Source organism: Gouania willdenowi, chromosome 15 (assembly GCF_900634775.1).
Source record: "Gouania willdenowi chromosome 15, fGouWil2.1, whole genome shotgun sequence".
NCBI classification, from domain to species: Eukaryota; Metazoa; Chordata; class Actinopteri; order Blenniiformes; family Gobiesocidae; genus Gouania; species Gouania willdenowi.
The window spans coordinates 1,343,395-1,361,774 of record NC_041058.1 but is presented as its reverse complement, the minus strand read 5'-3'; the positions used below and the strand labels follow the sequence as shown (position 1 = coordinate 1,361,774).

The 18,380-nt window shown below is 39.0% G+C and overlaps 1 protein-coding gene across 1 annotated transcript in view; it reads right to left on the bottom strand.

Annotated features, from left to right (window-relative positions):
• Positions 1–18,380, bottom strand: part of arfgef3 (ARFGEF family member 3) — a 34,488-nt gene that overhangs the window by 11,669 nt on the left and 4,439 nt on the right. Inside the window, 29 exon segments of the mRNA XM_028468229.1 lie at positions 15–143; positions 253–397; positions 465–568; positions 1,069–1,191; positions 1,272–1,413; positions 1,486–1,665; positions 2,797–2,942; positions 3,012–3,145; positions 4,370–4,645; positions 6,527–6,677; positions 6,800–6,907; positions 7,621–7,824; positions 8,760–8,867; positions 8,966–9,131; positions 10,049–10,215; positions 10,712–11,046; positions 11,447–11,865; positions 12,624–12,756; positions 12,845–12,957; positions 13,319–13,363; positions 13,365–13,567; positions 13,646–13,755; positions 13,954–14,058; positions 14,147–14,231; positions 14,311–14,356; positions 14,727–14,843; positions 16,196–16,264; positions 16,342–16,470; positions 18,084–18,165. Of these exon segments, the coding sequence (XP_028324030.1) occupies positions 15–143; positions 253–397; positions 465–568; positions 1,069–1,191; positions 1,272–1,413; positions 1,486–1,665; positions 2,797–2,942; positions 3,012–3,145; positions 4,370–4,645; positions 6,527–6,677; positions 6,800–6,907; positions 7,621–7,824; positions 8,760–8,867; positions 8,966–9,131; positions 10,049–10,215; positions 10,712–11,046; positions 11,447–11,865; positions 12,624–12,756; positions 12,845–12,957; positions 13,319–13,363; positions 13,365–13,567; positions 13,646–13,755; positions 13,954–14,058; positions 14,147–14,231; positions 14,311–14,356; positions 14,727–14,843; positions 16,196–16,264; positions 16,342–16,470; positions 18,084–18,165 (4,274 nt within the window).

Here is an 18,380-nt window from a genome sequence, read left to right as displayed (position 1 = left end):
ACCTGGGGTCTCACCTGGAACCACCATCACCTCTCTGAGTAAAGAGAAGAGCAGCTCTAGGGTGGGGGGTTGATGATGTCGGGGACAGTTTGAGATCGTAGCCGTTAGCTGCTCCAGGAGCAGAATCCACACCTGGATCAGACCTGAAGCAACGAGCACAGAGTCAAACACTGTCAGTGTCCTTAAAGATCTAAATGATTCTTTAACTCATGATTTTAAATGAAAAACTGAAGTTCTGACAGAGACGTTTACCAGTGCCGTCGTCAAACTCCTGCAGGATTGAGTCCATCCCGTCCTCACCGCTCACTGAGCATTCCTGAGACTTCAGAGGAAGGCTGGACAGACGAGCTCCCAGGAAAACTGGCTTAGACGACATCTGGTAGATTTTAGCCAGAAGCTGAAGAGGAAACATCGTTAGGTGATGAAGATGATGAAGAGGAACAGCGTGATGATGAAGGTCTGACCTGAGAGCATTGGTGGAGGTAATCTAGAGCAGGAACACAGAGGTCAGTAGAGCTGTGGGTGGAGACGTTCACACAGTCACCGATTTCTTTATAGTCCACCTCACCTGTACACAATGTACACAATATACACAACAACAACACACAGTCATTTTGGGTCTTTTCGGTGTGATTTTGTGTGTTTTTGTTATATTTTTGTGACTTTGTTATTTTGTGCCTTTATTGTATTTGGCAATTAAAATTGCTAAATACAATGTAATTATATTTTGTTTTTATTATAATTTTGTCATTTTGTGTGTTGTTGATGCCATTGTGTGTCTTTTTATAATTTTGTGTTTTTTCTAATAAATATTTTATGTTTTTTGTGTTATTTTGGGTTTTTATATTACTATTTTGTGCCTTTGTTGTCATGTCATCCCATGTTTAGTACATTTTGTGTGTTTTTATCATTTTTTGTGTCATTTCATGTCTTTTTACTACATTTTGTGTTTCTATTATTATGATTTTGTATTTTTTTATTATATATACATTATGTATACACATGTTGTGTGTATCTGATGTCATGTTGGGCTTGTAGATGTGTAAACTGGGACTTAGGGAGACGAACCTAAACCTTTAACGAACTTCATCAGACACATGATGTAGTCGGTGGCTGCGTTGGCGAACACTTGGATGTTGTCGGTGTTGATGAAAGCTTCAAAGACGTCGAACACGGGAGGCTGACACTTTCCTGTGAGAGAGCGCAGTAGAGGCTGAGTTGCTCTGACCTCACAGAGGGCGTGGTCAGTGTGGGCGTGGTCAGTGTGGTACCCGTGGTGTAGTCTGAGTGCAGGTAGTCCTTGGTGTCGCTCTTCCCTCCGTGGACGGTCCTCAGAGCGCTGAACAGAGGCCTCCACCCTGACAGGATCTGAGGAGAGCAGACCTCCACCAGCTCCCCGATGGAGGTGACCACCTGCAGGAGGAACACCAACAACTCCTCCTACTATACACATACACACACAAGAAGGAGTGGGCGGGGCTTCACCTGGTCCTGCACGTCCTCGTCACACAGCTCCAGCTGCATGATGTGCTCGAGGGGCCTGAACAGAGCCTCGTTGAAGTGGAAGTGTTGAGGCTCCGCCCAGCTGGTCAGAACCTCCGTCAGCACGTCATGGATGAAGGACACGGCCTTCTGAGACACGTGGCGCTCCTTATGGCACGCCGCCTGACACACAAAACAACACTCATTTATATTTCTCTGTTATTCTTGTGTATTTTTCATTAATTTGTTGTCATTTTGGGTATTTTTGAATATTTTTCTTGTATTTTTGTTTCATTTTGTTTTTTAAATCTTGTGTGGTTTTAGTGTTGTTTTGTATTGGTCTAGTTTTTTTGTATATTTGTAGTCATTTATTGTGTTTTTAGAGTCATTTTGTGTATTTACTATTTACGCTGTGATAAAAGTGGCCCATCTTTGCTCTGAATGATTAAATTAATATTTTTATTAGTCTTTATAAATAAAAACCAAAGGCCTCACTGTCAGCTGAAGTGTGTTTCATTGTGACTGAACAGGTGGTTCAAAGTGACAATTTAAAGCAAACATAAGCAACTGGCAGGTCTAATTCTATGCGGCCCCCAAAGTAAACATATAAAATGATACAAAAATACATAAATCAAAACCAAGAATACATTAAAAATTACAAAGAATTTCAACAATGCAGAAAATCACAGTGAAAGACAAGTGAAAATCACAGAAAATACTCCAAAAACGGACAAAACGACAACAGTAATACACAGAATTACTCATAAAATATACTAAATGATAGAAAATGACAACAAAAGTACACAAAAGGACAAGAAATACACAAAAATGACTCCAAAAAAACATATATTTTACAGGAAAAATACACAAAAGGACAACATAAATGCACACAATGCCTCAGAATGAGCAAGACAACAACAAACAGACACAGAATGAGAGAAAAACACACAAAATGACTATAAAACTCTTTGTTCTTTCTTGTATTAATGATCAGATGAGTCGTTATTCTAAACGCTGACATGAATGTTGATCATGTGACCCTCTGATCAGACAAACACATTTTTGTGGTGATAAAAGTGGCATATTTCTGGTTTAAAGCAATAATCACCAGTTATAATGATCACCAGTTAGAGTGATACACCAATGGGTAAACTGCTCTTAGTCTTGATATCATTTAGATGTAAAACTTATACGAGCAGTATTTTGTGGAAAACATTTTCACGTGACTAGATTTAGTCATGAAACTTTCTGGGGGGAGGACAGTGGTTTTATGGAGTGGGTGTAAATGTGGGTGTAGTTCTGTGTAGTTCCCACCTCCACCAGGTGAGGCGCCACCACGCTCCAGGCCTTCATCTTGTGCAGCAGAGGTCGGTTTTTGTTCCTGACGATCCTCAGCATGGCCTCGCCCAGACGGAACAGATGCAGAGTGCTACGACGCTCCCATGTGGACTTAGCCCCGCCTACAGGAGGAAGAACAGCAGCTCAGGCCACGCCTCACCTGATTGGACGATGGGATCACATGACCGTACCTGGCATGACCAGAGAATAGTCTCCGGTCTCTGTGACCGAGTCAAAGAGCTGAGATTGAGACGCTTTCCTGAGCTGCTGCAGAAATCCAACCAAACCAACCAGATTTAGTCTCTGGGAACATTCTTCAAACAGCCTGAAACACACAGAGAGTTAGCCTTTGTTAGCCTTTGTTAGTTAGCCTCTGGCCACGCCCAGCTAGCACTGCTGAGAACTAAGATAACCAAACATCTGGGACTACTGGTCGCTATGTGCTAAGCTAACCCAACATATGGGACTGGTCAGTAGGTGCGAAGCTAATTAAAAGTGTGGGACTGGTGGCTACGTGCTAAGCTAACCCAAACATGTGGGACTGGTGGCTGCGTGCTAAGCTAACCCAAACATGTGGGACTGGTGGCTACATACTAAGATAAGACAAACACGTGGGACTAGTTGCTACGAGCTAAGCTAAGCCAGACATGTGGGACTGGTGGCTACGTGCTAAGCTAACCCAAACATGTGGGACTGGTGGCTACATACTAAGCTAAGACAAACACATGGGACTAGTTGCTGAGCTAACCCAAACATGTGGGACTGGTGGCTATGTGCTAAGCTAAGCAAAAATTTGGGACTGGTCGTCATGTGCTAAGCTACCCCAAACACGTGGGACTGGTCGCTACATGCTAAAGTAACCCAAAAATATGGGACCAGTGGCTACGTGCTAAGCTAACCAAACATGTGGGAGGGGCTGGTTGTTACTTGCTAAACTAACCCAAAAATATGGGACTGGCTGCTACTTGCTAAGTCAACCCTTAAATATGGGACTGGTTGTTACTTGCTAAGCTAACCAAACATTTGGGAGGGGCTAGTTGCTACTTGCTAAGCTAACCCCAAAATATGGGACTGTTGCAACTTGCTAAGCTAACCTGAACATGTAGGACTAGCCACTACACACTAAGCTAACCCAAACATGAGGGTCTGGTTGCTACATGCTAAGCTAACCAAACATGTAACACACACAACTCCCAAAACGGACAAAAAACATGAATACACAAAAACCAAAAACACAACAAATGACTACAATTAAACATGAAACAACAAAAAATCACATGAAATGATTCCAAAATACAACTTTTGGCAACTTTGTCATCGTTAAATGAGCGGCACAAAAAAAGATAAAATGTTGCATAAGAGATTATCATTGATCTAAAATGCACACAAACACCATACTTACGACAAATATAACACAAACACACACTGGTGTGAGTGTGAGTGCTGCCCCTCATGGCTGTATGATGTAGTGCTAGCTGCTAGTCATCAATTAAAATAGAAATTATTTCCACCAAAACACCAGTGAAGCTCTGCCCTGTGACTGACTCACCTGTCAGCCTGCGTGGACAGCGTGCACACGGCTTTAGCAGCGGCAGCGCCTGTCATGAGGCTCCCTCCCTTCAGCTCTAGGCCCCGCCCCCCTCGGACGGCCTCCCTCAGCAGCTCCTGGATGGTGGGCTGGTTCAGGCTGAGCTCTGAGGCCTCAGGGCTGGGCTCCCCCCCCAGGTCCACGGGGCCCGCCTGGGCAATGGAGGTCAGAGAGGGAGGGAGGAAGGAGGCGTCGCTGAAGTGTGTGTGTTCCAACGAGCTGATGTACTCAGTTACTCTGAGGGAGGGAGGAGTACACACCACAGATATCACTACATACTCTACTGGGTTCATTAACTACTAGGGATGTAACGATTAATCGTAAGGCGGTTAAAAATCGATTCATAGGTATCACGATTCACATCGATACTGTGAAAATTGAGTCACAGTACTTTTTTTAACCAGAAGTGTTGGCGGCGGGCGAAATCTGCCAATACTTTCTTTCTGGCCGCCTTCTACTCTTAAACATGTTCATAAATGATTCCTGACCCCTTTAGCACCAAAAAATATCTGTAATATTACATGAATATCTGTAAAAGTCACGTTTTTCTATTAGCTCTGTCTGCTAGCATAGCATCTCTTCTTCACTGCAAAATATCTGCATGCCAACCGACCACGGGGTTACCAGCGCCCTCTGCTGGTCCAAACAAATATCTGACCTAAATACAGTGAAATGACTGGTTTTTTTTTAAAGTCCAACTGTTAAGGCACAAAATACATTTTCAGTTGCACTTTAAAAAAAAAAAAAAAAAACTATTATGCACTTTTGCATTGTTTACTATAGATCGAGAATTTAAATTAATAGGCTTCTTCTTCATTTGTATTATTCCTTTATTTATTTCATTCAAGATTTATTTTTAGTTAAATTGCATTGTTTTGAATAGTTTATCAAGGGATTTTTTTTGACAATAAAAAATAAAAGGAAAATAGTATAGTTTTTTATAGTTTTTCCCCCCCAAAAAATAAAGAAATATTTTTCAGTCATCATTTATCTACAGTCCCATTTTGTAAAATAAATCGTGAGAGAATCGTATCGTGAACCCAGTATCGTGAATCGAATTGTATCGGGAGTTGAGTGAATCGTTACATCCCTACTAACTACACACTGATCATTACTACACACTTTTCTAAGTTACTCTAACTGAAAAAGATCACTTTCTGTTAGTTACTTAGTTTATTAGTAACTTATTATTTAGGTACTTTGTTTACTAATTTACTTAGTCACTTAGTTCCTTTGCTTCATAATTAGTTATTTAGTTCCATATTCAGTCACTTATCACTATGTTAATTTGTTAGTTAAATAGTTTCTGAGTTCGTACCTTAATTACTTTCTTAGTTACTTATTGTTAGTTACTTATTACTTAGTTACTTTGTTCATAACTTATAATAGTTTCTGAGTTAGTGACTTAGCTCTATAGTTAGTTACTTATTACTTTACTTTATTTTGTTAGTTACTTAGGGTCGAATTCACTGAGATCTGAAATAAAGGGTGGTAAACCAGCTGCTTCCCAAAATCCTTTAGTGACGCAGGTTCCTCACCTGCTGCAAGGAATTCACTAAGATTACAGCAATGATTAGTGCACGTGGAGAACTGGTGCAGACCGCCCTTATTCAAATGAGCGTTTTGTACGTTTTGCGTTGAACATGGAGGGTGAACATGAGTGCGCGGTAGCGAAAATAAAAATATGAAGCAGCAGAATTGAAGGTGTTAGTAGAGGAAACGAATAAAAAAATGGATTAATTAAAGCAGATAGATAGATAGATAGATAGATAGATAGATAGATAGATAGATAGATAGATAGATAGATAGATATTCTTTATTCATCCCGTAGTGGAGAAATGTGTGTGGATGTGACTGAGTGCGCGCGGCTGATCGCGTGCATGCGTGTGAGACAGTGACCTGCGGAGGATAGATAGACGCACGTCCAGCTTTTTCTCTCTCTCTCTCTCTCACACACACACGTGTGAGAAGAAGGACAGGGAGGCGGAGTCAGGAGACACCATCAGCCAAGGTAGTGACATCACTAACCACCTGTAGAAGCTCCTGGATTCATGTAATCTGGAGTTTTAATCCTTATGTGTTTTACGTGTGTGTGTGTGTACGTGTGTGTGTGTGTACCTGAAGACATGCGTCCAGCAGTCCAGGTTGTGGCTGCCCATCTCCAGCCCAACGTTGAGGATGGCGTCCATGCAGAGGACGTGAGCTGTGTGTAGACGCACGCCCTGAGGTCGACCAATCAGCTCCAGGCGTTGCTCCACACGCTGCTTCACTGAAACACACACACACACACACGCACACACACACACACACACACACGTAAAACACATAAGAATTAAAACTCCAGATTACATGAATCCAGGAGCTTCTACAGGTGGTTAGTGATGTCACTACCTTGGCTGATGGCGTCTCCTGACTCCGCCTCTCTGTCCTCTTTCTCCTCCTGCACACACGAAGCTGCCGCCATCTGAGCCAACGCTGACGCACAATTTGTGGCCACGCCTACCATGGGTCAGAGGTCAGAGTCACAGAAACGCAGACTTACTGCCAACATCACTCCAGAGTGCCAACAAATGTCTGTTGCGTCAAAAAATACCACAATGTTTATTACCGTAAAAACATTTATTAGGGGAAAAAATGTTCATTAGGACAAAAGTGACTTTTAGAGACAAAAATGTCTGTTAAAGTAAAATGTCTGTTACTGAAAAGATGTTAACACAAAAAGTCAGTTGCAAAAAAAAGACAAAAGTGACTTTACGACAAAAATTTTAATTGCAAAAAATTACTAATGTTTGTTAACAAAAATATCTGTTAGTAGAAAAAACTTTGGTGTTTGCAAACATGTTGATTACCATAAAAACATTAATAACAAGAAAAAATGTCCATTTCGACAAAAGTTACGTCACGTCAAAAATTTGAGTTCCAAATAATTACTACTACGATAAAAAAGTTGGTTCTAACACAAAAATATGTGTTACTAGAAAAAACATTGGTCATTTTAAACATTACCACAATAACGTTGATTATCGTAAAAACATTTATTACGAGAAAAAAATGTCCATTAGGACAAAAGTGACATAAATTTGAGTTGCAAAAAATTACTGTTACTACCAAAAATGTTGGTTAACACACAAATATGAGTTAGCATAGGGAAGAAATGTGGCATTGGGCGCACTAAGTTCAGCTATGACGTAGCATTAGCGTGAGCGGCCCACCCAGAGCAGAGCTGAGCGCCGCCGCCTTCCTCAGGCCGTCCAGGCTCAGACAGATGACGTCACGCTCCCTCTGACTCTGCTGCTCCTTCAGGATGAACGTCAGACCTTTAGAACTTCCCGCTACGCGTCCTGTGAGCGGCGCCGACAACACGTCCATCAGGTTCCTCCACACGCCCGTCAACAGGAAGCGAGAGAACACCGACCCTAAGCGCACGAAGCAGAGCACAACTTTACAACCAGCACGCTCTTATTTTGGAATGTTTTAAAATATTTCTAAAAATTTGGGGATTTTTACACAACGCTAATTACTTTTAAACTATTAGATGAGTTTTGCACTTTTTCCTAAAAATATTTTAAACATTTCTGCATCATCTCCAAATATCAGGACTTTTATTTTGTTAGAATTAGCAAATTTTCTAACATTTCTACAAACTTTTTATAATTTTTTCTAATGAATTTCTCATTTTTCACAGCAAATTTTTATTTAGTTTTATTCATTATCTTTTGAAGAAAATGCAACTTAGTTTTAGTCCAAATTTAGTCATCAAGACTATTTCAGTTATAGTCCAGTTTTAGTCAACTTAATGGTCCACGAAATCATCACAGATATATTTGACTAAAATATAAAACATAAAAGTTTATGCATTTTTTTATAGATCAATTATGATTGATCAACCTGATATTGGATGTGATCAATGTAAGATCACGTGATCACATGAGTTCTGATTGGATTTTGTCCCACGTAATAAAATCATAGTTCCGTTGTTTTTTATTAGTCCATATATATTTAGATATAGTTTTTGTTAAAATGTATTTTTTTATAGTTATTCAGTCTAGTTATTGTCACTTAAAAAATAATAATGAACACTGCTCTAAGCTCCACCCTCTCAGTGCTTTGTCCTAAGCCACGCCCCACAAGATTGAAGGAGGATCTGATAAAAAATAATATACTGTATATGCAAACTTTTTTGAATTTTCTCCAATTATCCTCTTCAATTACTGTCTTTAATTTGTGAATAATTTAGTACATTTGTTTCCAAATGTTCTACATTTGACAAAACTAAAACATTTGTCCAGTTTCATGTATTTTATTTTCCATATCTGACAGACAAAGTGTCTTTAGCATGTTCTTCACTGACCTGCTAACACTGAGTCAGCATCAGGTGTGTCAGCGCTCACAGCTGATTGGACGTTGGTCCTCCTGATCAGCTGACCTCCGATGGCACCGCTGCCCAAACCGTCGATATCTGAGGGACGGACATGAGCCGTCATTGGTCGGTATTCGACGTCTGTGTGTGTGTGTGTGTGTGTGTGTGTGTGTGTGTGTGTGTGCGTGCGTGTGTACCTGTCAGCATGCTGATGAGGGCCACTGATTGGCCCTCTGCTGAGCTGCAGTAACCAGCCTCCACCAGCAGGTTGCACTCCATCACCTGATGGTAAAGCTCCTCCATCCAAGGCTGAGAAATAACCACCAACACACCACTGCTCTGTAGCACACTCACAAAGTCCCTCTGACACACACACACACACACACACGTTACAGATGTAATGGTAACCTTTTTATCTTGTGACTAGTTTCAACTTCACTAGATTTAGATCAAACGTGGGTAACTGGCGGCCCCCGGGGGCCACAGGTAGATAATACACAAAGTTACTAGAAAAATAGACAATAGAGCAGAGAAATTACATTAAAAAAACAACAAACATTGAAAAAACAGATAATAAAAATATACTATAGGAAAACAGAGATACACAACAGCAAAAATACACAAAATGACTCAAAAAAAACATAAAACAACAGAAAAACATGACTAAGAATGGGTGTTTATCTCATAAACGAACTACGTTAATTATTATGTTTATATATTTATCTCATAAACTAACTACGTTAATTATTATGTTTATATATTTATCTAATAAACTAACTACGCTAACTATTATGTTTATATATTTATCTAATAAACTAACTACGTTAACTATTATGTTTATATATTTATCTAATAAACTAACTACGCTAATGGTTATGTTTATATATTTATCTAATAAACTAACTACGCTAATGGTTATGTTTATATATTTATCTAATAAACTAACTAAGCTAATGGTTATGTTTATATATTTATCTAATAAACTAACTACGTTAACTATTATGTTTATATATTTATCTAATAAACTAACTACGCTAATGGTTATGTTTATATATTTATCTAATAAACTAACCAGGCTAATGGTTATGTTTATATATTTATCTAATAAACTAACTACGCTAATGGTTATGTTTATATATTTATCTAATAAACTAACTACGCTAATGGTTATGTTTATATATTTATCTAATAAACTAACTACGCTAATGGTTATGTTTATATATTTATCTTATTAACTAACCAGGCTGACGGTAACATATATTGTGTTTATAGGCACTAACCAGGCTAATGGGCGGGGCCGTGGTTCTCCGTCCGTAGTGATCACAGAGGATCATCTTCAGGTTGAGCAGCAGTGTGTAGAAGGAGAGCAGGTAGAGACCATCAGCATTCATCAGACATGGAGAACTCACTGAGTCTGATGGTTCAAAACCTGGGGATGGAACCCCGCCTACGGCCCACAACACAACAGACAGGATATATGACTAGTACCATCAGATTGGTTCAGCTAACATGTGGATAAATCCAGATAAGATAAGTCCAGATAAAATAAGTCAGAATAAGTCCAGATAAGCTTGAAGGAGGATCTGATATAAAAATAAGAAATAGTGAGCTATAGAACTTAAGCTTAGTTTAGCGAATTTAAGTTTGGTCAAAATCTGTTAATTACATTAAGATTAAGTTCAGCTGGAACAAATTCACTTAAGTTTAGTCGAGTTAAGTTAACTTAGTTTGGTCAAGTTTTGTGTATTTAACTAAATATAAGTCATGAAAGTTTAGTTCAGTTAATTTAAGTTCATTTTAATTTAAGTTTTGCTGCTCTGGCCCTTCAGGGCGTGCTGTGTGTTTACTGAGCCGCTCTCTCAGTAAACACACACAAAGTAAACAGACACACTGAGCACAGAGCAAACACACACACACACACACACACACACACACACACTCACCGTGCAGGCTGCAGCAGAAACGTGAGCAGAACTCCTGCAGAGTGTGATCCACCTGTTCATGGTTGAGGGTCAGTAGGCGGGGCAGCAGTGATCTGAGCTCCTGCAGGAACAGCCGTGCACTCTGCTGCTCGGCCTCATGGTGGCGCAGCAGCCTGAGGGAGAGGGCGGCCGTGCGTAGGGAGCGGTGGGGAGGCTCCGCCTGCTCCTCGTCAGCCAACGAAGCGTTATCTGAACCGATGTCAGACACGTCAGAGCGTCCCGAGTCCTTCTCTGCAGCCATGGAATACTGATCACATGAGTCAAACTCTGTACGGGACAGGTCCTGTTCCTCCATGCTGCTGATCACACACGCACACGCACACACAGAAATAACAAAAAAATATACATAAATAACACAAAATTACAGAAAAATACACAAAAATGTAAAAAAACTAAAACTAAAACACACAAAGCCTTTGCTGTTTCTTGTGTTAATGCTCTGATTGGCCATTATTCTAATGCTAACATGAATGTTGATCATGTGACCTTCAAATCAGATACAGTCACATGTTTGTGGCCCCGCCCCCTGTGCTAACAGTGCTCCTGTCCGTTTCAGGCTATGAAAACCTGAGTTGTGTTTTTGCTCTAAAATTTGAGTTTGTGTTTTTGATTGACATGTTCCAGGTGTTGCCATTGATCTGGTGATCATGTTAGCTGGTGACTGAATGCTAGCTGTGCGTTAGCCGCTGCTCTGACCTGAAGTTGCTCTCACTGTAGCGTGAGCCCCCTCCGTGCTGAGACCTGCTCCTGTTTTCCACAGACAGGAAGTTGGTGATGTCGGGGTAAACGAGGGCGTGGCTTCTCTGTACCACGTCTGGAGGGACCGCCCCCCCTCCCCCTCCCCCTCCTGGGTCCTGGTTGGGGTCCAGGCTGGCTTTACGCATGGTGATGTGGGTGTCCTCCTCCTGCTCGTCCGTCTCCATGGTGGTGCGTCCCGTTTCCGTGGTGATGCTGATGCTGATGTCGGGGCTGCGTTCACTGGGGTCCCACCCCGGGTTCTCTGAGGAAAGAACCAGCCTCTGCCACCTGAAGTCGGCCTCGTTGAGCTCCAGCGACTCTCGGGTTGACTCCACCCCCTCCTTCAGGTCGTCCAATCGTCTGAGGAGCAGCTGAGCCTGAACGCCACATAACGGTTTCATCCTTATTTCATCCTTTTTTCACTCACGTCATTTTTTTTAATAACACATGAAATAATTTGAAAAAAGGACATTTATAGCAAAAAAACACAACATTGTGATAATACAATTACACAGTTAGCATGAAAATATAAAACATACATTATGATGTTAGTTTTACATTTTTTAACGACAGATTTAGTTTCAGTTACAGATGTTACGGTTTGACTGGTGATCATGTTATCTTGTTGCAGTGATTCAGATAAATGTAAACCTAACTTCTGCTGTCACCAGTCATAGTGATCACCACTTAATGTGTTACACCCTGCTTTATCCCTACATACTGTTCATGACTCTACTTTACTTTGTTACTTTTGTGTCTTTGTAGTTACTTTGAAGATGTTACTTTCCTTTGTAGTTACTTTGAAGATGTGTTACACCCTGCTTTATCCTTACATACTGTTCATGACTCTACTTTATTGCTTTTGTCTTTACTTTATTTTGTAGTTACTTTGAAGATGTTACTTTCCTTTGTAGTTACTTTGAAGATGTTACTTTCCTTTGTAGTTACTTTGAAGACGTTACTTTCCTTTGTAGTTACTTTGAAGACGTTACTTTCCTTTGTAGTTACTTTGAAGACATTACTTTCCTTTGTATTTACTTTGAAGACATTACTTTCCTTTGTATTTACTTTAAAGACGTTACTTTCCTTTGTAGTTATCGTAGCCTGTGATTCTGTAGAATCTGAGGTCTCCTACCTGCTCAGGCTGAACTCCACGGCCCTGGCTCAGCTCCTCCAGAGCTCCCAGTAGAGCACACGCACACGACACGGAGGAGAAACACGCCTCAATGTCTCCTTTCACACACGCCTCCGTCATCCCGTCCATCACTCTGAGCAGCAGAGTGAACAGGACTCACTACATACATCACACACACTCTGTGTTTCAGATCTACAGACAGGACAAACTACAGGACTAACAGTCTCAGCAGGTCCAGGTGGGACTTCCTCTTGGAGAACGAACGTTTCCTGGTTTCAGGCTCAGCCACACACGGACCAGCAAGATCAAAGAGTCTCTGAGGACTGCCCAGGATCTACACACGCACACACAATTAAGTAACTATGTATAACTATAAAACTATAAAATATGTATAACTGAGTATATGAATATAAATCAATAACTTAGTAAAGTAACTGAGTAAAATAATATGTTAAAAGCTTCATTTATTCAGACAACTTATTTTCTGGGAAATTTGGTCTCCTGACATGTTTCAACTGCAAATTGTCAGTGTTCCTCAGAGGTGATTGCTTTGATGTATCCCTATGAGGTATTTCATAAGGAAAGCATCTCGTAAGTAGGGATAAAAGTTGTCTGAATACATAACATTAGTTCAAGAAATATGAAAAAATGTACTTGCTAGGGTTACTGAGTAACTCAGTAGAGTAACTACTTACCTCCTTCATGATGCGTATAGCCTCAGTGCGGTGCTGTGGGGGGGGGGTACAGCAGTATTCGGTGATAAAGCGACTGCAGCACAGGTTTCATTGACTCCACGCAGCTCACTAGTCGAACCAGCTCCGCCGCTACGTAGCACACGGTACGCACCACTGCCGCCATCCTGACGGGGGCGCTGGACGAGCAGCCGGAGCCTCGACCCTGGTCGGACACGCCCCCCACAGGAAGCTCCGCCTCCAAACTCACTCCTGGCAGAGGAAACAGCTTTTGATGTCAGACTGAGTTCACTCACAGTCAGAAACAGTGACAGCCTTGTGGTTTCTCACCTGAGCTCAGACGCTCTCTGTCTGACGCTGTATAGCTGTGATGAGACGTAATGGTTTTATCGTTGACGGGGTTTCCCATGATGGCCACCAGGGACGGACACAGCTGCTTCCTGAAAACACCACTCATCATAATCAATGAGCCACTGGGAGGTTTTGAAAATCCAGGTCACGGCACCAAATTTATGAGGTTTTCTCTTCCAAAGCCAGATGATAAAAGTAGTATAATTTATTCATAAGCAAAGTTTAGTAGACTAAAGCTTTTTGTGTGTGTGTGTGTGTGTGTGTGTGTGTGTGTGTGTAATTCCCACCAAACGAGGTCGGTGAACCCTCTGGAGAGGTGCATTGTGGGAGGACAGCTGCTGAGCATGGACAGGATGGACTCCAGGTAGAGCAGGAGGAGCATTTGGTGGTCGCTGAGACGACGACCAGTAAACAAACAAGTAAACAAGTAAACAAAGAAGCTAACAAACAGTGAATGGAGGAACAACCGTGTGGTTTCACCTGTTCACTGACTCCAGCTTCTCACAGAAAACTGTCAACACCATCACCACGTCCTCACACAGGGCCTGGCTGGTAGGAGACACGTCTGACACACACACGCACACATGCACACACACAATGACTTGTCTAAGTCGTTCAGTGTGTTAATTGTGGGAATAATTTACCTTTCCTCTGCAGTGGAGGAGCCGTCAGCTCATCTCCATCTGCTCCCTGAGGACAATATTAAACATGTTTATTGTTTATTAATCTCACAAACACACTGATGTTCATTCTGCTTTCAGTCCAAACAAACACTGAAGATTTAAAAAGGTACGACAAGGTTTTAGCTTCATTACAAGATCATTTACATCAGAAATACACAACTTTATCACAGGGGGCGGGGCCACAAACATGTGACTGTATCTGATCTGAGAATCACATGACCAATCAGCATTAACTCAGGAAAAAGAGTTTGTGTGCATTTGTGGTCGTTTTGTGTATTTTGGATGTTTTTTTTTTTTAAATCATGTTGTGTGTTATTGTTGTCATTTTGTACATTTGTGTGTGTGTGTGTGTGTGTGTGTGTGTGTGTGTGTGTGACCTCCTGTCGGTGCCTCAGCTGCAGCGTCAGGTCTCCCAGTATCTGACTGAGTGTTGCTCTCACTGCTGTGTTGATGCTACGATGGTGACAGCTGGACACGTAGGTCTCTATACACACCTGGAAACACACACACACACACACACACACACACGCACACGCACACACACGGTGAGTCACGGCGATGGAAAAGTAGTGACGGTGGGATGAATACACACAGTCCAAAGAGGAAGGAGGGGTTACCACGGTAACCAGCTAAAAAGGTGCGTGTGTTATCAGCTGCAGTTATACAAGTTAGACAAGTTTTAAAGATTAAAGATTAAGATTAAAGATTAAATCGGGCTTTCGCCTTTAATTGGCCATGTAATGTTAGTACATTATTGGAATTTGTCTTCTGCACTTAACCCATCCCTGAGGAGCAGTCGGCAGCCATTTTGCGGCGCCTGGGGAGCAGTTCGGGGTTAAGGGACTTGCTCAACATCCCACAGTGATGACCCAGGTGAGGCTTGAACCGGCAACCCTCCGATTACAAGCCCAGCGTCCTTAACCACTAGGCCACCACTCCACCCACACACACACACACACACACACACACACACACACACACACACACACACACACACACACACACACACACACACACACACACACACACACACACACACACACACACACACACACACACACACACACACACACACACACACACACACACACACACACACGAGGATATATTTAGTGTCTTTTTGAAAATCCTGCTTGATGATGTTTAAAAAAACAAACAGCACTAGTAGGGCTGGGACTTTATCGTATTAATCACCATTAAATGATTACAGAAAAATAACTCTCAGTGCAGAACCTAAGCTGTGCTTCTTCTCACTCCTTTTCAAATATGTCTTTTTTCTTTCTTTGTGCTTAATTATTATTTTGCTTCCTCAAAATCTTAATTTCTATATTATGTTGTGCAAATCCTTTGTTAAATAGCGATCAGGAAGCCTTGGACTATTTGCATATTCAAAATAAAATAATAAATTACAGGAGTTCCTGGTGTACCCATAATAAAAAACAACCACCACTAAAAAACAGGTTAAAAACAAATAAATAGAATTCTTATATTTGTGTTTCACAAATTGAATTCAGTCATTTCTGTCCTTTTTACACAATGACTAATAAACTATAAAAAACACTAACAATCAAATTAAATTCAACCAAAATCTTAAAAACAAAAAACAAAAAAACAAATGATATAAAAATATAATACTAAAATACAATAAATAAAATAAAATGTTAAAATTGAAATACAAAGGAATAACATTGATTTAAACCAAAAAATACAACTTTTAGCCACACATTAATATGCACACACACACACACGTTTCTACGTTAGAAAATCTGTCTGCTGATTCAAAACTTTCAGATAAAGTAAATATATATACAAATATATAAACATATATAAATATGATAAGTTTAACCTGAGCGATGCGAAGGATAGAGTTTCCGTTGATGTCGAAGCTCGGTGAGTAAGTGATGCAGAGCAGGACCTGACATTAGAAAAGACTTATTCATCACTTTCTCTATGAAACACAACACAGTGTGTGTGTGTGTGTGTGTGTCTAACCTTCATCACTTCCACCTGAAGGTCTTCATGCAGTGACGGTGTGACTCTGACGGCCTCCAACATCTGAGAGAGAAGCTGCTTCTCCGTCTGCTCCTCGTCCACCAGGAAACGGTCCTCACAAAGTAGCTTCTAAACACACACACACACAGGTCAGAGTAATCAGAGTATATACTACTACAATAGTAATATATATATATATAGTTTCCCAAGATGCATCTGGAACCTCCAGGGTTAAAAACCTTGTTCAGACTAAGGCTAAATATTTCTGTTGATTCTCTACCTTTACTTTGAAAGTTCTGAAAACATTTAAAGTGAGAAAGTGACCAAGTACATCTGCTTGATGCATAAAACTGATGACAAAACTTCCTGTTAACTTCAAAATAAGAGCCCTATTTACAAAAGAGTTAAAAAATCTACTGGAAGACAAGAAGAGATGCTTTTATATGAGTAATATAAATTAGTATGAATAGTATAATTTAGTATGAATAATATAATTTAGTATAAATAGTATAATTTAGTATAAATAGTATAATTTAGTATAAATAGTATAATTTAGTATAAATAGTATAATTTAGTATGAATAGTATAATTTAGTATGAATAGTATAATTTAGTATAAATAGTATAATTTAGTATGAATAGTATAATTTAGTATAAATAGTATAATTTAGTATAAATAGTATAATTTAGTATGAATAGTATAATTTAGTATGAATAGTATAATTTAGTATAAATAGTATAATTTAGTATAAATAGTATAATTTAGTATGAATAGTCTAATTTAGTATAATCGTTATAATTTAGTATGATAGTATAATTTAGTAATAGTCTAATTTAGTATAATAGTATAATTTAGATAAATAGTATAATTTAGTATAAATAGTATAATTTAGATGAATAGTATAATTAGTCTAAATTATTTAGTATGAATAGTATAATTTAGTTATAACGTATAATTTAGTATAAATAGTATTAATTTAGTATGATAGTATAATTTAGATAAATAGTATAATTAGATGACGTATAATTTAGTATAAATAGTATATTGTATAAATAGTATAATTTAGTATAAATAGTATAATTTAGTATGAATAGATAATTAGTATGAATAGTATAATTAGTATAAATAGTATAATTTAGTATCTAGTATAATTAGTATGAATGTTATAATTAGTATAAACGAGGATAATTTAGTATAAATAGTATAATTTCGTATGAATAGTATAATTAGTATGAATAGTATAATTTAGTATAAATAGTATAATTTAGTATGAATGTATAATTTAGTATGAATAGTATAATTAGTATAATAGATAATTTAGTATGAATAGTATAATTTAGTATGACTAGTATCATTTAGTATGAATAGTATAATTTAGTATGAATAGTATAATTAGTATACTCGTCTAATTTAGTATAAATAGTATAATTTAGTATGAATAGTATAATTTAGTATAAATAGTATAATTTAGTATAAATAGTATAATTTAGTATGAATAATATAATTTAGTATGAATAATATAATTTAGTATAAATAGCATAATTTAGATAAATAACATGAAAAGTGCATTAAAAATTACATTTATTATTATTATGTGACATTTTGAAAACAAAATAACAGAAAAATACACAAAGACAGAAAAATATACTAAATGATGAAAGAAAAAAGCACAGAACAACAAACACACAAAATAAAAGTCAAGTCATTTTATTGGGGGTTGGTTATGAGTGGTGGGCTGATACCTGCATCCCAGTGAGAGCGGTCTGTCCCAGTTTGATGTTTTTAGATTCCAGAGCCATCTGCAGAGGGAGGAGGACACGTTCTCTGAAGAGCACAGAAAACATAATGTTTTAGAACATAATACTGTATCATCATCATCATTATTATTATCATTATTATGAGTACAGTCTGGGAAGGTGTTTTAGGGAAAATTAAATCTGATCACAAAGACAAAAGGAAGAAAAAAAAATCATGGATCATTTGTAGATTTTCCTCTGGATCAGAATGAGAAGGAAAATAAAATCAGGAAGTTTTTTTAC